The sequence below is a fragment of the Leptopilina boulardi genome, unplaced genomic scaffold (assembly GCF_019393585.1).
Source record: "Leptopilina boulardi isolate dan_hultmark-lab unplaced genomic scaffold, ZJU_Lbou_2.1 LbouV2_223, whole genome shotgun sequence".
In the NCBI taxonomy this organism is placed as follows: domain Eukaryota; kingdom Metazoa; phylum Arthropoda; class Insecta; order Hymenoptera; family Figitidae; genus Leptopilina; species Leptopilina boulardi.
In genome coordinates this window covers 1,994,381-2,016,519 of record NW_026137778.1, presented here as the reverse complement: position 1 = coordinate 2,016,519, position 22,139 = coordinate 1,994,381, and the positions used below count along the sequence as shown (strand labels likewise).

At 28.7% G+C, this 22,139-nt stretch overlaps 1 protein-coding gene across 6 annotated transcripts; it reads left to right on the top strand.

Moving 5' to 3' along the window:
• The first annotated feature begins 399 nt into the window (after positions 1-399).
• On the top strand, positions 400-21,676 carry LOC127279788 (neprilysin-2-like). 6 transcript variants are annotated; one of them, XM_051302358.1, is made up of 11 exons: positions 400-545; positions 10,709-10,771; positions 15,101-15,201; positions 17,048-17,098; positions 17,213-17,461; positions 17,614-17,816; positions 17,898-18,038; positions 18,169-18,621; positions 18,817-19,108; positions 19,330-19,568; positions 21,132-21,676. In XM_051302358.1, exons 2-11 carry the CDS (start codon positions 10,740-10,742, stop codon positions 21,468-21,470), a joined length of 2,100 nt encoding a protein of 699 aa, XP_051158315.1. In that variant the 5' UTR covers positions 400-545; positions 10,709-10,739; the 3' UTR covers positions 21,471-21,676. The 6 variants fall into 6 exon arrangements, with proteins under 6 accessions (XP_051158315.1, XP_051158316.1, XP_051158318.1 ...); XM_051302359.1 differs by having other exon boundaries at positions 421-545; positions 10,594-10,771; XM_051302361.1 differs by having other exon boundaries at positions 444-545; positions 10,638-10,771.
• Positions 21,677-22,139: the final 463 nt, after the last annotated feature.

Below are 22,139 nucleotides of genomic sequence, written 5' to 3'. Positions count from 1 at the left end.
TTTATTTTTAAGACCGAAATGATTCAACAAAAAAAATATAACTTCCTGCGGTCATTAAAATTTAAAAGACTCAAAATAAAGGTGGTGACTCTCTTAAATATGCTCCAAGAATATATTCTTAATTACAGGTAAAATGTTTTTTTTGTGTTTTTATTAATTATTTAGTTTTCTTTTGTTAATTAAAATTTATATTTGTATAAACATGTGAATATTTAATTATGTTCTAACTTTTTTTATTTTATTTATTTTTGTTTAATATTACTTTTATCTCAACTTTTTGTTTAAAAATGTCATTGATATAATATTGGTTTATGTGTAACAGTAAAAAAAAAAGTTATCATTTAACAACTCCCAACATAAAATAATCAATAAAAATTTTGTGATACATTGAAACATTTTTAAACTTTAGTAGTATAGTAATTTTCAGTTCTATTATAGTCACTCCACCGAACGTATATAGTTATTTGTTCTTCGCAAAAAAACTAAACAAGAGAAGATAAAATTTAATCTTTCTTAGTCGAAGCCTACCTAAAATAATTTTGTTTGTTTGTAACAATTTTAACTACCCCAGATATCACTTATTATTATTAACTTTTAATAACTTGATTTTTTAAAAAAAAAAAGGTTTCCGACAAATGTTGTTTGTCATCAAAGGGGAACATCCAGTGGTGTTGTAGCTAGTAGACGAAAATTAAATTTGACCTATTTGACCTAGATTGGTCGAACCACCGAAAAAATAACCTGATGGTTTTCAACGTGAAATTTCCAGCTCTATCAATTCTCAGCATAAAAAGTAGATGCTTTCCATTACAAAAATGATTTTATCTTCGAATGACCTGATTAAGGTCATATAGGACAAATCCAAGGTCACCACTGGTTGTCTCCCTTTGGGGAGAACAAATTTCATCTGAAAATTTTTTTTGTAAAATTAACTGATCAAAAGGCATTTCCCCTGATACAATAAAAATTATATGACCTATTTGACCTAAATAGGTCGACCTATCTAAAAAAATTGCTTTAACTATTTCGAAGTGGAATTTTCTGCTCTTTCGATTTCCGGCATAAAAAGTAGGTGGTCCCATATAAAAAAAAATGAGTTGACCTTGAATTTTTGTAAATTACCATGAAATTTTTCATAAATCACCGAAATTAAAATCTTTAATTGCGATATATGCTTCACATATTTTTATGAATTATTGTCAAAATTTCTAAAAATTACCATATAAATTTCCATAAATTACCGCATAAATTTCCATAAATTACTGAAATAAAATTTTTAACTGTCGTTCGCGCTGTATATGTTTTTGTAAATTACCGCGAAAATTTCCATAAATTACCGCGGAAATTTCCGTAAATTACCAAAATAATAATTTTTAATTGTGATTTATGCTTTACATATTTTTATGAATTTTAGACAAAATTTCTATAAATTACCGCATAAATTGCCATAAATTACCTCGATAATTTCCGTAAATTACCCAAATAAAAATTTTTAATTGTCGTTCGCGCTATATATATTTTTGTGAATTACCCCAAAAATTCCCATAAACATTGTAAACCAAATTTCAACTATTTTATAGAATTCAACAAGCAAAGAATTTGTTTAAAAAAATTAAAAAATTATAAAAAAATTTTCCGGCCCACCATGGATATTCATTTCTTGACACTTTATCTTCAAAAATATGTATATTGATATTTATAATTTCGATAAAAAAATATTTTTAAAGTTTCAAACACCAAATCGTCCGTTTTTCTTCCTCCTAATTTGCTCTCGCCATTTTCAAAATTCATGGACTAAAAAAAATTGGCAGTAGGTGTTTCTTATGTATTTTTTAGTCCTCTTTCAGAATCTATAAGAAAATTTAACTTTTGATTTAAGGATAAACAGTTATGATTGTTTAAACAAAAAAAAAGGACGGATTTTTTTGGTTTTTTTCCCATTAAAACTATATTTTTGTTTCGAAATCGCGTCAGAAAAAATTTGGAATGGCAAAATATCGCGTCCAAAATGTCTGCCCTTTCATTTGGTGATAATAAGAAATTTTTATTTTTGTTAAATTTGAAATGGCGCCTCCAAAATGGCCACCAAAATGTCTGAAATTAAATCGTTCAGTCCCATCATTAAAAAACTAGATAAATGTCTATAAAACTTGTTACTCGGGGGTTTTCGGGGTTGCTGATCCCGAATTTGATGTAAGATTTTCAATATTCAAAATGGCGGATCCAATATGGCTGACGAAATTTTAAAAATATAATGCTATTCGCTTAAAAATGGGTACTCGGGGGTTTTTGGGGTCGCTAATTACGATTCGGGTGTCAGTTTTTCAAAATTCGAAATGGCGGATCCAATATGGCGGACGATAATTTAAAAATCTAAAGCAATCAGCTTGACAATTGTCACTTGGGGGTTTTTGGGGTCGCTGATTCCGAATTTGATGTCAGATTTTCAAAATTCAAATGGAGGATCCAATATGGCATACGGAAAAATAGTACGGCCGCTAAAATGACAGATAAAATAAGTGCTAAGCGTATTTTCTATTGCAAATGACTGAACTCATTATAAAGTTAACATTTTTGATAAAATTTTATCACCAGCTAATATTTAATTATATTTATAAACAATTTCATATTATATCTCAAATTGTAATTTGAGTGACTTTAATAGTGGGAAAATTATAATTTTTTTCTTATCTTGGTTTTTATATTTGCATCGCATTTTGAAGATAAAAAATCTTTAACAATAATATAAACAATACTATAAATAAATTGAAAATTAATAACAATTAATTCTGAGAAAAATGTTTTTTTCTTCCAACGACTATTTTCTGTTCTTTTAATGAATCTTTAAAGAAAATATTATTAATCACACTTATTTAACAATTTTTTTAACCAATTGTAATAAACAAGTTCCGTATAATAATAATACGTTAAAAAAAGTTTTAAATATAATAAAAATAAATTTATCGGATGGCTAACAGTTTCATTTAGTCTTCCTTAAATTTCAATTATTTTGGCGGTCGTATTATTTTTTCTTCCGCCATATTGGACTCGCCATTTTAAATTTTGAAAAACTGACACCAGATTCGTAATCAGCGACCCCGAAAACCCCCTAAGTAACAAGTGTCAAGCCGATTGCGTTAAATTTTTAAAATGTCGTTCACAATATTGGATCCGTCATTTCGAATTTTGAAAATATGACATCAAATTCGGAATCAGCGACCCCAAGAACCCCAGAATGACAAGTGTCAGGCCGATTGCTTTAGATTTTTAAATTATCGTCCGCCATATTGGATCCGCCATTTCGAATTTTGAAAAACTGACACCCGAATCGTAATCAGCGACCCCAAAAACCCCCGAGTACCCATTTTTAAGCGAATAGCATTATGTTTTTAAAATTTCGTCAGCCATATTGGATCCGCCATTTTGAATATTGAAAATCTGACATCAAATTCGGGATCAGCAACCCCGAAAACCCCCGAGTAACAAGTTTTATAGACATTTATCTAGTTTTTTAATGATGGGACTGAACGATTTAATTTCAGACATTTTGGTGGCCATTTCAAATTTAGCGCACTGAGGAAACTGTTTGGTATCATCTACTGAAGTTTGGGGTGGTTCTCTAAACCAAATTTTTTATTTGATATATGTGCAACTAATCCGTTTGGTTCGGGCTACTAAATTTTTTCGTTGAATCATTTTGTTCGGTCTACCAAATTTTTTGTTTTGCACAACTAACTTATTGTTTTTAAGCAAACAAAAAATTTAGTTAAATGAAAAAAATTTTGTTCTTTTCTCAACCAAATTATTTTTTGGCTCACACTTATATTTTTTATTTTTCACTTAATTTTATCACTTTTGTTATCCTCTTTTATTCTTTTCGCTTTATATTACCTACCACCCTATGTCTACTTAAATTAATTTCTATTGCGGAAAAACCTAACACTGCAAATCAAGAACGCTGACCACTACACTAAGAATCCTAGTGACAATGTGACAATGTGTGTATAAAGTATACAGGCTGGAGAAAAACTTCCGTTCTTTTAACAAGCTTTATTCTCTCTGTTCGATATGCATCACTACACACACTTTTTTACCGAATTTCTGAAACACATAAAAATCCCGAAAACACTTGAATAAAACTGGACGACACGAAGAGCGAAGCATGGTTAACGTGTGACATATTTACGAGAACAGCGCATGCGCAATTGAGCATTCAGACGGTTTGGTTTGGAGAACCAAATTATTCAGTTAACAGACGCAAAAGCTTGAACGAAATTTTTGGTACAGCCAACTAAATTTCTCGATTGATTGCTTCTTTCGTTACTGTTATGTCAACTAAATTTTTGTAATCTTAACTAAAAGTGCTCCACCAAATTATTTTGTTAACATTACATTATTATTTTTCTCAGTGCGAAAATAAAAATTTCTTATCATCACCAAATGAAAGGGCAGACATTTTGGACGCGATATTTTGCCATTCCAAATTTTTTCTGACGCGATTTCGAATCAAAAATATAGTTTTAATGGGAAAAAAACCAAAAAAATCCGTCTTTTTACATTCTCATCACATGAGAAGGTATTATAATTGGTCGAAAATTGACTTTTACTATTTCCATGAAATCTTTAAGTTTTGAGGTGCCCTGAGTCGAAAAAACATGGTCCGGCGAAAGTGTCTGTCTGTGTGTCTGTATGTATGTATGTATGTATGTATGTATGTATGTATGTATGTATGTATGTATGTATGTATGTATGTATGTATGTATGTATGTATGTACGTATGTAGACACAAAATGTTGTTGACACAATAACTTTTGTAAATCGAAACAAATCGTTTTGCAATTTTGCATACACAAAGTTAGTATCAAAATACAGGTTAAGTTCGTTAGCCAGCCATTTTCATCAAAAAATGCAAAAACTGCGGGATTTTCAAAATTTTGAAATTTAATTTTTTTTTTAAAAATTTTTTTCACTACACAGCATTACAGTCCAGGAAAAAGAAAACATTTTTTTTAAATAAAATTTTTTGATTAAATTAAAATTGTAAAAGTTACAGTGGTTTAATCTTCGAAAAACACCTAAAAAACGCCAAAAAAGACATTTTTTATGAAAAATTAAATTTTATTAATGGGTTGAAAAAAATCAGCCCATAAAATAGACACATTCTCATCATAATAGACTCAGAAAATATGATACAAGTGAAAAAAATATCAATTTAGAAAAAAACCACTCTATATACATATTATTTATATTTTTTTACACAAAAATCAGAATTTCTGACTCAATTATCTTGTAATGTATTCATTTTGGCATAATGACCCCAGAGACTTTTTTCTTCAAAATTTTATCAGCTACAACTTTGCCATTAAACATTATTCTCTATCTCTTTACGTTTTTAAGATTTTAATGAAAAAAGCAATTATTTGTACATTCTCATCACATGAGAAGGTATTATAATTGGTCGAAAATTGACTTTTACTATTTCCATGAAATCTTTACATTTTGAGGTGCCCTGAGTCGAAAAAACATGGTCCGGCGAAAGTGTCTGTCTGTCTGTATGTATGTATGTATGTATGTATGTATGTATGTATGTATGTATGTATGTATTTATGTAGACATAAAGTGTTGTTGACAAAATAACTTTTATAAATCGAAACAAATAGATTTGCAATTTTGCACACACAACAGTCACAAAGTCGCAAACAAATACACTTGCATGTACCTGTACAGGTTTATGTACTTTGTTCCAATTCTTTTGACAGGTTCGTTTTCTGCTCTTGTACAAGATCACGCGAATGTGCAAGTACTTGAACTTGAACAAAAAAATGTACATGATATTGTACAAGATTTTTCAACTGGGAATAGTATATATAACCCTTACTTTTATGTATAACAAGCTTGAAGTAAATAAAATAAATTGTTTAATTAAAAAAACTATTTGAAAAAAATAGTGGAGATGAGATACTAACCCCTTAAATGTATTCGTTTGCTCAAATGTTTCATATATTTAAATAATAAAAAATCCAAATACTCAAAAACACTTCTAATTCCGCATCATACATTCGAGCGTGAAACGCGAGTGCCATGATGAGAATGTTCTCCTTAAAGTCGAAGAACTTTAAGAAAATTAATCCTATATAATAATAATAAAATTATTGTATATAATTTTTATATTAAAATATTATAATATAATATTAAATGTAGAGTCAGCATAACATTTGGAGCGCGTAGCGCGACGGAGTGCTCTTCGCGCCTCAAGGCGCGTCCAAACCCGCGAGCGCAGCGAGCCCCTCCGCGCGAAGCGCGGATGAGAATGTGTCCGCTACCCCGAAGGGGGAGCAGGCAGATTTTTTTTTGTTTAAACAATCATAACTGTTTATCCTTAAGTCAAAAGTTAAATTTTCTTATAGATTCTGAAAGAGGACTAAAAAATACATAAGAAACACCTACTGACAATTTTTTTTAGTCCATGAATTTTGAAAATGGCGAGAGCAAATTAGGAGGAAGAAAAACGGACTTCTCGGACGAAATGGGTTAATCTTATCATTTATATATATATATATATATATATAGTGATACGTTGAAAAATAAAATAAATGGTTTGGAAGAATTAAAATGAAATATTATGTTACACGCTAGTTTTTAATTTGCAAAAATATTATAGTACGATAATAACCCCGGTAGGCGGTAATTATTTTTATATTAGTTAAAGCATTAGGATTTACAAGATGAAAAATAAATAACCGATTCTTAAAACCCTTAGATTGTGTAACAAGTGAACATGAAATATTCTATGTGTCAACGCAGACAATGTAGTGCTTGTTTATTTTCTTTCAATTATTTTAAGTAAATGTGTGTTCCATCAACAACTAACAAATAAATACAATGATCATTTTTTATAATGCTTTGTCTCTTCAAAGTTATTTTCAATTGTCAAAATTCTCTTAAAAAAATATTTAAAACATTTTTATTAGAAAAATTAAATCATTTTAAAAAAACTTAAACCGAAATACGCACATAAAAATTTATATATAAGTTCCTTCTGTTGAAAAACTTGATATCACACTGGGTTCTGTCAAACAATTGCAATCCTCTAAGAGGGGTGCACACAACATTGATGAATGCTGGTCCTGACACACATGCAGGGAGATATGTGGGGAGATTCATAAAGTTTCACCTGTGGGAAAAGATCGTTCTCTATATGTTTGGTGGGAAAAATCAGAATGAGAATGAATGTGCATTTCTTTGTCTCCATGATATGATAAAAAGAAACAAAAAAAAACAATTAAAAATTCAAGGAAGGTTTACTTTTTAAAATTATGTTACATTGTATATATATATATATATATATATATATATATATACATAAGTGCACTAATGTGCACATATGTAACTTTTGAATTATATGTCGCTCAAGGTAGACTCACAAATCTTAAAGACTGTTTTAGCATATACTGTATATATATATACATATATATACTCTCCTCCATTTCAACTGAAACTGCATTAACGTTAGAATGAATCATTCTCTGTTTCCGTCTGTATGGTATAGCGCCCACTGAGTACTTGCTATACTGTAAATCAACGGACACTATATGTTTATGTGTTTGTATTTGTATACTAAAAATGTACTATTCTTAATTCCACGTGATACAAGTAACAAATGACTTTGGGGACTATAATTGAAAGGAAAAATTGAAAGATGAAAGCAACCCCTAATTCCCCATTCAATTTGTTCCCTAAACGTTCCGGTTGTTAGAACATCATCATTGGAATATAAGTTCAGAAAAATGTTTACTTCCGACTTTCTGCAAAAGATACAATGAAAAAAAAATTTATTTCATCTAAATAATCGATTATTATATGTCAAAGTCGATGCAATTTTTACATAGAGCTTCAATGGGAAAATCGCATCGACTTTGACCTATCCTTACCCAACCAAAAATTTCAGTATTATACCAGAGTTGACTACTGGCGCGGTACTGGTTGAGTTTTGGCTCCCGAGGCTGGGCAGTCTGTACTGAACCAGTACTGGTATTTACATTGTACACGGAATGAAATGCTATCGAAATTTCAGCCATAAACTTATGGTTGAGATTTCTGGTTGAATTGGTTATATAGTCTGTCAAATTGGCAGGTAAGTTAGGTTATATTAGCCATGTGAAGTCTGATTCAGACATCTTGCTCTTTGGAAGTACTATTCGTTTGGTTGGATTACCCAAACTGTATGGCAGTAACAGTGCCAATGTTAATTCAGTTATACGATATGACAGAAACAGGAAGAATTATGGCAGTAATTACGAAAAATTTCTTTCAGTGTATCAGTACTGGTGCGGTACCACCCTCCCAGTACTGGCTAACCAGTACTGAGCCGATATTGAGCCAGTACTGGCTCAAATAGATTTTCTTTTTGATTAATACTAGTTTACAAAAAGTTTTAGAGTGAACCCGATGAATCATTTTGTTTAAATATTTTGTTCATCAAAATTTTTTCAACTTGATTTTATTTTTCAAAATTAAAATGTACATTATTTTGCTTTTCTGTGGGTAAAATTATTTAAACAAAAAGTTTCCTGAGACTAAGTCTAAAACATTTTGCAAGATTTTCTTTTTATTTTGTAATTTGTTTCTGGATGTTATTCTTCAGTTTTTTCCAAAAGTGAATTATAAACAAAAATTTAATGTTAATTTAAAAATAATTTAGATAATTTTTTTAATAATTACCTAATTTCAGTTTAGTATTCATTATTTATTAAATCATTATATTTGTGATGAGTTAATTTGTAAACTAATTTTGTTTTATGTAAATTGAATTGAATTCAATGTTAATTTATTTATATTTGATATAATAATTAATAAATTAATGTGAATAATAAAATAATTAAATAGTTAATTGCATAATTATATACATTATCATTATTTTGTAAACATTTTTATTTTTACTGAACTGTTTTTATATATTATAAAAACTTTGGTTTTATAATAAACATATTTTTATATTTATTTTTTGATTTTTTAAATAATAATTTGCAATATATATTATAAGAAGGAATGAAAATTCTTGGTGTTTTCGATTTTATATAATAAAATATTAATTAGTTAGTTGACTAATTTAATTAATATTTAATTTGTCTTGGGTTATTAAAAATTTCAGACACTTTTTCCTAAACATACCAAAAAGTATTACCTGGAGTGAAACTTATCTCTGTCACGGTTAAAGCTTTCTTTTCGTATACAATAAATTACAAAACTGCCAGTACTCGGCCAGTACTGAACCAGAAGTGGTTACCAGTACTGGTGCCAACTCTGGTAGCCAATACTGGTAAAATGTTATCATTCCAAAGTTACGCCAACTCTGGCGCCAATACTGGGTGCCAGTACTGCGCCATTAGTAAATTTTTGATTGGGTATATAATAATAAGTCTTGTAAATTTTTGCAACCTTAAATTGAAGGTTTTTTAAAATTTTTTCTCAAAAGTTTCAGATTATAATAAGTTACCCTAGTAGAAATTTGTCCTCGCTATAATAAAAGAACTGTCCAATCGTGCTTGAATTTGTTTAGTTACTTTACTAGTCAGCTCGCTGACAACTCGAATGTCATGTCACGCTTTTTCTTATCAAAAGTAATACATATTTTACAGAATAAGATTTTAACTAATCATAATTCTCAAAATTTTGTTTTAGAGCTTCGTTATGCGTCCCGTTTGTCAAACTAAATTTTATTGATTTTTTTATATTCAAAGTTGTTCAATGATAAATTTTTATTATTGGACGACAATCCGATATTTTTTTAAGGATTCAGTTTTTTACACGTGCCTCTTTATTGCTTTAAAATTTTTAACATGTGGCGTCTGTAAGTGTATTTTCATTTTTTGAACTTTATAAATTCTATTTTATATAGTATACAAAATTTAAAATTACACAAACATGTACACAACTACACACACACATACACACAATGTATTACACTTGCTAATATTTTTGTAATTTCCTGTAATGTTTGTTGGGCTCAGGATTATTTTTTTCTCCATGTAATGTAACTTTTCAATATTTAAAATGTTTCTTAAATTGAGCTCTCTTGGTGGCCTGGCGATCATGCTCACCCTTGTATCTACAGCTGACCATATCATAAATATCGGACCGTTCAAATGGCCCAGCAATGTACTCTGTACTCTCCTTACCCTCTCTTTTTACACCGTTTTATCCTTTTCTAACTAGAATAATTTTTCCTTAATTTTATCTTTTTTCTCTTTTCCCAAGCGACGCTTTGAAAAGCGGTCACCATTTTCCAATCAGTCTTTATTTATTTCTCGTCCTCAACACAACCTCGCTTCGAGCTCAAATTAATTTTTCAAATAAATAATATAAATCTTTTGTTAAAAATATTTATTAGATTTTATTAAAAATGTTATTTTTTCGGATTAAAAAAATTATTATAATAAAATTGAGGTGTAGTATTAATTTATAGAATTGATCACGAAGAAAACAATCAATACACTGCGAGTCAATATATATATATATATTTGCACATTTTACATATCACACGTAAATCATTCAGAAGTAATATTTCTTTGATTCAAAGAAATTTTTCTTTAGGTTAAAAAAAATCATTCAAAGAAAAAATTTCTTTTTCGAAAAAGCAAAGCAAAACACACTTTTAAAAAAAGAATATTCAGTTTATATAATACTTAAATAGACAAATTTTTAAAAGGTATACACAGTACTTTTGTGAAAGTGTCAAAATGTTGAACAACGAGCAGAAAAACTTTATGAAGTAAGCTATGCAATATTTATTTATTATTTATTTCAGTTCATGTAAGAAATATTATAGATTATATTTTATTATATTACATATTAGTTTGTAAACAATTAAAAATCTTGTAAATTGTTTTTTTAACCCCTTCGTGCCCAGGCAAAACTGAGCATATAAAAAAACGAAACTAAAGTGGTTCCTATAGTTTTTGGGGTCGCTGATTACGAATCTGGTGTTAGTTTTTGAAAATTCAAAATGGCGGATTCAATATGGCGGACGAAAAAATAAAAATTGTTCGGATTCGCTTGAAAATTGTCACTCGGGGGTTTTCGGGGTCGCTGATTACGAATCCGATATTAGTTTTTCAAAATTCAAAATGGCGGATCCAATATGGCGGACGAAAAATCAAAATTGTTTGGATTCGCTTGAAAATGGTTACACGCGGATTTTCGGGGTCGCTGATTACGAATCCGATATTAGTTTCTCAAAATTCAAAATGGCGAATCCAATATGGCGGACGAAAAATAAAAATTGTTCGGATTCGCTTAAAAATGGTCACTCGGGGGTTTTCGGGGTCGCTGATTACGAATCCGATATTAGTTTCTCAAAATTCAAAATGGCGGATCCAATGTGGCGGACGAAAAAATTAAAATTGTTCGGATTTGCTTGAAAATTGTCACTCGGGGGTTTTCGGGGTCGCTGATTACGAATCCGATACTAGTTTTTCAAAATTCAAAATGGCGGATCCTATATGGCGGACGAAAAATCAAAATTGTTCGGATTCGCTTGAAAATGGTCACTGGGGGGTTTTCGGGGTCGCTGATTACGAATTTGGTATTAGTTTCTCAAAATTCAAAATGGCGGATCCAATATGGCGGATGAAAAATCAAAATTGTTTGGATTCGCATGAAAATGGTTACTCGGGGGTTTTCGGGGTCGCTGATTACGAATCCGATATTAGTTTTTCAAAATGACGGATGCAATGTGATGGACGTATTTTTAAAAGTTATTAACAAAAAAAATCCAACGCACTTTTTGCGGAACCTCAAGGGTGGTGTGGAAGGCCGTTACAGACATAAAAAAATAAACTTCTATTGCTGTTATACTTTTAACTTATTTTAATTTGTTTAATTTAAATTAGTTTCAATCGATTGTTAACGATTATTAAAAATTGATCTGCAACATTGGATTTAAGATTTAATTTTTGAAAACTAATACCAAATTCGTAATCAGCGACCCCGAAAACCCCCCAGTGACAATTTTCAAGCAAATCCGAACAATTTTAATTTTTTCGTCCGCCATATTGGATCCGCCATTTTGAATTTTGAAAAACTAGTATCGGATTCGTAATCAGCGACCCCGAAAACCCCCGAGTGACAATTTTCAAGCAAATCCGAACAATTTTAATTTTTTCGTCCGCCATATTGGATCCGCCATTTTGAATTTTGAAAAACTAACACCGGATTCGTATTCAGCGACCCCAAAAACCCCCGAGTAACCAGTTTCAAGCGAATCTAAAATGTTTTAAAAATTCGTCATTTTTCATAATTATTTATATTTTTTGCTGAACAATATAAATTTTTAAACAAAATGTGAGTTCCATTTTTTGAAAGCTCTATCCTTCCTGAAAAAAATGCACCAAGTTTGAATAAAAAATATTTAATCTGTTTAGAGTTCTGGAGGTTTTTGTAGGTGGGACATATATGTCCCATGGGCACGAAAGGGTTAAATTGCAGAAAAAACCTTTTTTTGTTATTATTTAAAAATTTTAGGAAAATTGAAACTTTCTTGTCTGTAAAGGACAAAAAAAATATATTTAAACGAATTTACGAAATCGATTAAAGCTAACATGAAGTCAAAATTTGTGGAATTCTATTTTAAATGTTTGCAACTAAATTACCTATTTAAGGCTTAATTTAGAAAAATGAAACAAAAAATAATACAATAATAGAAAAATTTACTAAGTTAAACACTCCATTAATAGTATATTATGTGGCAAGCACGTAAAGTAGTACTTTTTAGGTGAGGATGTAATTTTCAGTACGAGCTGTCGTTAGTGCGACGTAGGTGAGACAAGTCGAATCGAAGTCGCACAGACAGCGAGTATTGAAATCATCCGAACCTAAAAATTACTACGTGCGAGCCACATACGCTATTCTTTTCGCCATTGTTATGAAAAAGTGAAACAATTTTAAAGAAATATATATATATATATAATATATTATATATTATTACAAAAATTATGCAAAAATTAACAACTGCCTAAAAAAGACTTTATAGGGCAGTTTACTGCCTAAAAAAGACTTTATCCCTAGTAGAAATTTGTCCTAGCTATTTTAAAGGAACTGCCTAGTCGCGCTGGAGTCTGTCTAGTTACTTGACTGACCAGCTAGCTAAAAACTCGAATGTCATGTCACGCTTTTTTCATCAAGTTATTATCCAGCCCAACTTGATAATTATTTATCAATAGGACTTTTGAAAAACTAGTCAAATTAATTCTTTTAAATATTTCGAAATTCATTTAATAATAAGATTTAATGTAGTAAACACGTTTATTTTATGTAATTAAAAAAAATATTCCAATTATCAACAAAAATTATTATAAGAAAATATATTGCACTAAATATAGTAATTCGTTATAAAAATGTAATTTTTCATTCACAATTAAACTGGATTTAAAAAAAAAATTTACATAAGTAAAACGATTGAAGCAACATCTTGACCTGAACTGTTAACAACACTGAAACAATTATAATTTTTATATTAATATAAATGTCATAACATAAACCTTAAAACACTTCTCGCAGTTTCAACGAAAAAATCTTGGGGCTACCGGGGAGCGAACACGGGTCCGCTGGGCGGGAACGAAAGAAACGCACGCTTTACGCAACTCGGCCGTTCTGATCAGTGATATTAGAATAAATGCTTGACGTATTTCACTGTACCTAATAATATTATGAATTTGTGCATATTATTTTTATTATTTTCTAGGCAAATAAACATTTTAGATGTTTATTTGATTTTAAATGATTTACTTATAATTTAATTTAAACATTAGACAATTATAAAAAACTAATTACTAATTTTTTTTATTTATTATCCTCAAAAATTATATGTAAAATTTTATAAATAAAATTATTTTAATAAATTAATAATTATTGATATAATATAATATTATTATTATTATTATTATTATTATTATTATTATTATTATATTATTATAATATACTCAAACAGAAAAATAATATTCTACTATATTTGTAAAATTTGTCTGAAAATAATAATAATTGTTTAATCATTTTTTTTTAAAAACTAAAAACACTTTTTATTCAAGGTAATATTATTTTCATAATAATTTAATTTATTGCAATTATTTTATTATAATTTAATAAATTTTATTATTTTAAAAAAGCGCGCGCTATTTTGTCTTGGGCCAATCAAGTGATTTCAACTAAATATAGGTTATGTTCGTTTCTGATTCATGACAGCTGGCAAACATTTACAACAAATAATATTTTGCAAGTGTATATTTATTGCAATAAGATAAGTTATGCAAAAAATATATATGTGGAACAATAATTTACAGTGATTTTCATAAAATGAATATTGATTTAGATGCTCTGGAAAGCAAAGTTCATTTTTTCTTAAATTCAATTTTTTCGACCACCGAGATATTTCGATACATTTTCATGTGTTTTGTATGCACTGTCTTTTTTTGAGAAAGGAATATTAATATTATTATTATTAATTTTTATAAACAAGTTGTAATTTTTTTAAATCAAGCAAGCGAAATGTCAATACACAAAATCCTAGCATAGCTGTCCAGTTACTAGACTTATTGAAGCGCCACCGCCATGACAAGGATATGAATTTAATTTCGAGCAGCACTGGACAGTGCCATTAAAAAAACTGGATAGCTTTGAGTCGTGGAATTATCAAGTTCAACTTGAATTTCTTTCAAAAAGCACTGATCAGTAACTTCACAGTTATTTATCAGTTCAGCTAGAATCAGCGTCCGCGAGAAAAACTGTCAAGTAACTTGAGTCAATCTAGTGCATCCACGACAAATTTCTACTAGGGATAGGGCAGTTTTATGCCTAAAAAAGTCTTTTTTAGGCAGTTGGCCCAAACTGCCTTAAAAAGTGCTACTTTATCTGCCCAAAACAGGCACAAAAAATACACTTTTTCATGTCAATGGCGAAAAAATAAAATTTTAGGGAACTAAATTAAATATTCGATTATAATACGGAAAGTATTTTAATTGCCGACAATTGAAAATGTTTGTAATGTATTTTTTTTAATACGAATTAAGCTAAAGATATAAATAAATGAAATTCTTATTTTAAAAAGAAACACTAGATGGAGAAGAGCACTAGATTTAAAACTAGAACTAACAACATTCTGCTTTGCACTTCTTATATGTCTACCAGAAGCACATACTCTTAAAAAAAGTAAGTTTTTTCTAAAATTAAATTTTCCTAACTAAAAAAATTAAATTATTTTATTTGGAATACAAGTTTCCTTTTTAAATTAAGAAACACGATTGACCTCGATAGAAAATTTGTTTTAACCGTTTTCTATTGATTTCAATCGATTTTAATCGATTTTCACTATAAGATTATTTCCATATTATATACACCCGCGTGAAAAACGAACTATGGGAAAAAGCTATCAAAAGCTGGCAAAAGATGGGAGAAGATTTTCGCCATTGTTTTTAAGTTTTATCCCATATTTTAAAGAATTGCAAAAAGCTGACAAACCATTGCTTATGAGTCTTTCCCATACTTTTCTTTAATATCATATAACATTGCTAAAATCTTGCCAAAGTATTGCAAAAAAAAGGGGAATAAAATAAAGTCTATTTTCTAACTTACTTCTTATTTTTTTCATTTTTTTTCTTAAAATCATTGCAAAACAATGGGAAAAAGATTAAGAAAGAAAAAATTTATTTTTCTCATTTTTTTATCTTTAAAAATTAGATTGTTAAAGTATTGCTAAAACCTGGCAAAAATATACGAACAAAATTAATCAATTTTTCTCGTTATTTTAGCTTTAAAAATCTGATTTTTGAAGTATTATTGCAAAAATATGGGAAAAAGATTTTGAAAGGAAAAATCAATTTTCCTCTATTTTTCAACATTAAAAATTTGATTTTTAAAGTATTGCAAAATTATGGGAAAAAGATTGTGAAAGGAAAAATCAATTTTTCTCATTTTTTCAAATTTAAAAATTAGATTTTCAAAGTATTGTTAATATATGGGAAAAAGATTGGTAGAGAAAAAATGAATTTTTATCGTTTTTTCAGCTTTAAACATTTGAATTTTAAAGTATTACAAAAATATCGGAAAAAGATTGGAAAGAAAAAAACAATTTTTATCATTTTTTCAACTTCAAAAATTTGATTTTTAAAGTATTGCAAAAATATGGGAAAAAGATGTTGTAAGGAAAAATCAATTTTCCTCTATTTTCCAACTTTGAAATTTTGATTTTTAAAGTATTGCAGAAATATATATTTTTTCTTTCCAATCTTTTTCCGATATTTTTGTAATACTTTAAAATTCAAATGTTTAAAGCTGAAAAAACGATAAAAATTCATTTTTTCTCTACCAATCTTTTTCCCATATATTAACAATACTTTGAAAATCTAATTTTTAAATTTGAAAAAATGAGAAAAATTTATTTTTCCTTTCACAATCTTTTTCCCATATTTTTGCAATAATACTTCAAAAATCAGATTTTTAAAGCTAAAATAACGAGAAAAATTGATTAATTTTGTTCGTATATTTTTGCCAGGTTTTAGCAATACTTTAAAAATCTAATTTTTAAAGATGAAAAAATGAGAAAAATAAATTTTTTCTTTCTTAATCTTTTTCCCATTGTTTTGCAATGATTTTAAGAAAAAAAATGAAAAAAATAAGAAGTAAGTTAGAAAAAATTGACTTTATTTTATTCCCCTTTTTTTTGCAATACTTTGGCAAGATTTTAGCAATGTTATATGATATTAAAGAAAAGTATGGGAAAGACTCATAAGCAATGGTTTGTCAGCTTTTTGCAATTCTTTAAAGTAGGTATGGGATAAAACTTAAAAACAATGGCGAAAATCTTCTCCCATCTTTTGCCAGCTTTTATTAGCTTTTTCCCATAGTTCGTTTTTCACGTATGGCATATTCTTTTAAAATTGATTTATAGTCCATTTTCACGCTTTATATCTCAAAATCATATATAATAAAATTATTCTTTAAGTCAAAATAAAATTGTAATTAAACTAAACTTTAATTATGAAAACTGTTCCAAAAGCATCGGATAACAGAAAAGATTACTGTTTGAAACCTGAATGCCTTGACACAGGTTGGTATGATTTTCTTATAATTATATATAGAGTAAATAGAATATTTTGATTATTATGTTATTGCGTCATCAAAAAATTAAAACAATTAACAGAAGTTTTAACTTTTTGAGTAGCCTCAAGAGTATTAGAGTACATGGACAAAGGTTTTGATCCTTGCGACAATTTTTATAAATTTGCCTGCGGTAACTTTCCAAAATCGAGGAGGATTTCAAATTACGAATCGGATATAATCGATAGTTTTTCCCTTCTTGAGAATAAAATTGATCAAGAAATGAAGACAATTCTAGAGAAGAATGACGAACCTACTGAACCAAACTATGCAAGATTAATAAAAGCTTTTTATAGAGAATGTATGAATGCAAGTAAGACATTTGTTAAAACCCCGTTACATTTTTAAATTTTACCAATTGTGTAAATCATGCAGCTAAAATCAAAAAACTAAATTTAAATGATTAATATCATAATTGTGCAGAAAAAAACTTGGCAGACGATTTAATTTATTAATCGCTTGCAGATAAAATCGAACAACAAAATCTAAATTTAATTTTGGACTTGTTAAAAAAAATTGGTGGATGGCCACTTTTAGAAGGAAATTCTTGGAATAATGTGAATTTCCAATGGGAAAAATTTGGCTTCCTATTGGACAGTTTCAAAGATAATTTCATTTCTTCACATTTTGTTCCAGATGTAAAAAATCATACAACCTTAATCCTAAAAGTATGTAAAGTGATTATATGTTTCTTCCAAAAAATTGAGCCTTAAATTTTTGTTTATAATTTATTAATGCTATTATTTTAGATTGAACCACCAACAAATCTTAATTTATCCCCTAAATATTATAATAAAATAAATGACACTGTACATCTTTTTGGAGCTAAAAATGATAATATTAAAACTGATATAGATAAAATTATCGAAATAGAAAAAATGCTTATTAATGTAAGTATTCATTAAAAACTAATTGTTAAATGTTGATTAAAAAAAGATTTCTTCTTTTTAGATAAATTATTATCAGTTTGCAAGATACGTTTCAAATTTAATAAATTTTTAAACATCTGATTATTTACAGATAACTGTGCCAACGAGAGATAGAAATTATAATAATTGTATTGGTATGACTTTTAAAGAACTCAATGGAAATTATTCTAATATTTTGTGGAGAGAATACATTGATTCTATTTTGAACCCAGTTACTAATATCAGAGATGATGATATTATATTTGTTGTGGATCTAAGCTACTTTCATCAATTGAACAATCTAATTAATCAGATCTCAAAAAAAGATCAAGCAAATTATGTTATATGGAAAGCAATTAACGATCTTCTTAGTAATTATGTTGGCGCTAGTGAAGACAATCCGCAGAAATGGAAACATTGTTACTATACTGTAGATAATTTTTTCCCTAATAGTCTTGGAATGCTCTATGTCAAATACTACTTCAATTTATCAGAATCTGGGAAAAAAGATATCGACGAAATGTTGGAAAATATTGTTCAGCAGTTCAATACTCTTCTAAATGAGGTAAGAATTAGAATATTATTTTCTTGATGTAGAATTACAAAATTTTTCTGTATTGGAACAAGAATTTACTATTTGAGAAATTTTTTATGCTATTAACAAACAAAAAAACATGTATATTTTACAATTATTATAATGCATTATTAATTATTGCAAAATCTACAGCTTCAAAAATATTAATTTAGTAAATCTATTTAGAGTTATTGGCTGGATGATAAAATAAAGGAAAAGGCTTTAGAGAAACTTGCATCATTGTCTATAACACATCCAGTAATTTACAAATTATTTGATGACATGGAAATTGATGAATATTACGCAAAGTTGAATATAACGCCAAATAATTATCTTCAATTAATAATTGACATACAAAAATTTAACAGAAATAAAGCTGTAGATTTATTTAGAAAATCTTTAAATACAAACAGTTGGTATCTACTGTTCAATCCAATGATAGTGAATACAATATTCATTTATGATGATAATAGTATTGGTTTGTATTTTCGCTTTTTGAGATATTTTTTAATTTTATCTAAAATTAGGACAAAATATTTCTGAAACACATAAAAAAATCACTTAAAATAAATTTCAGTCACGATTTATACGGGTGCAAGTAGTAAATATGTAAATATAATGAAAACATTAGATGGTCCATTCATGAAGACAGTGGTCCACTTCATTAATTCGACTAATTCATTTCTTGTTTCGTTTTAGCTTTACCACCCGGTATTTTTCAAGGAGTTTTCTTTAATGAAAACATACCTCAGTACATGAATTATGGAGCAATCGGATTTTACATTGGACACGAATGTACTCACGGTTTTGACAGTTTTGATAGTCTGAGAAATCTCGACAATTGGTGGGAGCCGGAAAGCAGAGAAAATTTTCGTTCAAGGATTCAATGCCTTATTAATCAATATGGAAACTATACATTAAATGAAGTTAATTTAAATGTAAGTTTAAAAAAGCTACGATTTCTGATTTATTTCGAAATTTATCCCCAACTTATAAAGATTTTTAAGGGAGAAGACCACATTAGGACGCTATGTTTTAGCCGTTTTTCGAAATTTTTTTTAAAGGACGGAGAAAAAAGAATTGTTGTGGTTACTAAAAATGAAGTCCACACAACAATTCCAGATTGTCAAAATAGAACCAGCAGTTCTATTTGTTTTTGGGTCTTTGGGACAAAAAAAATTGTTAAAATGGGATTGCTATTAAAACTATTCGGATTGTTCGGTGAACAAACAGAATTATTTGATGAACAAAGAAAATTGTTATGGAACAGTTAAAATAACAAAACTAAATTGTTAAATGGACAATACAATTTGTTGTATTAACAAAGCTTTGATCCGTCTAATACAATTTGTTCAGTTTCTTTGCCTTCTAAAATAATCGATAGCAGATTTCCGTAGGTCATTATATCACCAGTTTCATTTGCATTAAAATCTGTAGAACATGCAGCTTTTGAATCAAATTCTTTGACCTGAAACCAAAAAATTATTTTGAGTTGAAATTTGTTTTTAAATAATATTGAATATACATTTTATATTTATTAAAGTGAAGTTATGTTCAATAGTAACCGAGTATAACTTACCAATAAACGATGAAAATATTGTCTCTTCAACCATTCACCACACTTGCAATAGATTTTTCACTTTAACCGGATTCATTATTTAACAGCACTTTGTCATTTTTTTTAAAGAAACTAACAATAAAAGCAAAAGTGGCACATGTGCCAGAAGCAAAGGACGCGACGATCTGCACTCCAGTTTGCGAAAATTCAAGATGAGCACGTGACATGGAACAATAAACCTTTCCGCTGAACAAATCCGGATTGTTCCATCAGCAATCGACAGAAAGTTTGCTTCTGCAACTATACGGAATTGCAAACTGAACAAAGCTGACAACAAAAAATTCGTATTGTTGTTAAAACAACATACATTTGTATTGACAACAATCCGAATTGTAATATCAACAAATCTATACTGACAGCAATCCAAAAATTGTTTGCACTACAATCTCATTTTTCTCCGTGAGGGATAAATTTTTATTAATGAAATGCAAGAATAACATTATGTTGCACACATAATTATCTGTATCTCACAATTTTTTAAAGCATTTTCATTAAAAACATTCGAAATTAGCAGCCATTTAACCTTGAACTGCAACGTTTGGGTTTACGATTGCTGTACAAGGTGCAATGTAACGCCTGTAGCACAGAGAGGACATCGAATTTCGCTCTGAAAACTTTTTCAGCCTACTTTTGAATACATAAACTGACTATTTATGCAAAAAAAAATTCAATTTTTTGAACAATTTAATGTAGTTTCCCTGTTTAAAAATTAATTGAATAATTATTATTAATTTCCTAAAATAATTAGTCTAAAAAAAATTTAATTTTCTGTTTTGAATCTAAAAATCAGATTAGATGAAAAATTGAAAATTAATATTATAAATAACCGTCAAAAATCAGTTGCCAACATTTGTACGAACTTTATTTTTGTAATATTTTCCAGATAAATGGCACGAGAACGGCAAAAGAAAATACTGCAGATAATGGTGGAGTTAAAACTGCATATTTAGCTTATCAGAGCTATGTGAAAAAACATGGTCGCGAAGCTTTGTTGCCAGGTGTAAATTATACACAACTTCAGCTCTTTTGGATTAGTTTTGCCCAAACTTTATGCGAGAAAATTACTTTAGATGTACAGAGGGAGAAAATTAACATCTACAATCACAGTCCTAATGAATTTCGAGTTCTTGGTTCCCTTGTCAACCGAGAAGAATTTGCAAAAGATTTTCAATGTTCAAACAACAAGAGGATGAATCCTAGAGAGAAGTGTTCCGTTTGGTAATTCCAAAAACGAAATTGACAATTCAATATAAACATAGAGATCTGTTTGAACGATTTTATTTAATTTAACACAGTTTTTGAGTTTTATTTTTATAAATTAAGAATTCCATTTTCTAAGTGTAATACAAATAAATATTTATTTTCTTATATTAGTCAAGTAACCGACTAATTGAATGAAATAAATTTGCTTTCAGTGTAGAAAAAAAATGCATTTGTAATATATTTTTCATTCCAACAGAGTGAAAAAAAAAAAAAAAAAAGAGTAAAAGTTTAGACTGATCTAAATTAAAAGTGTGGCTGAAATGATATTATAATTAAGACACGAGACTTCCGGAAACTTGTTTTGAGTTGTCATGGAGGTCTCAGTCTTGAAATTTCTTATAACACCGAGTTATGCCAACAATCTGGTGTGTTGATTATCAATGGTCTTGATCCATCACCATGGACTTAAAGACGTTCTCTGATATAGTCAGGCATGCAGACTGACAAGACTTGGACAGTAAGCTCCAGTGGCTATCTGATTTATTACGAACTCCTTCTGCTCACAACGGAAGGCTATGCGGCTTTCTCTTTGTCTCACTTCACCTTATATTCTTGTTCCTTATATATATACATATATATTTGTATTACTCGAAAAACGAGAAAGTCGAGAAGTTATGTTGTTATATAC

Bases quoted from the DNA above. Each gene is read 5' to 3' on its own strand.
- LOC127279788 (XM_051302357.1), top strand. The intron at 17,099-17,212 runs GTTGGTATGATT...CTTTTTGAGTAG, and splicing joins ACCTGAATGCCTTGACACAG to CCTCAAGAGTATTAGAGTAC. The intron at 17,462-17,613 runs GTAAGACATTTG...AATCGCTTGCAG, and splicing joins TAGAGAATGTATGAATGCAA to ATAAAATCGAACAACAAAAT.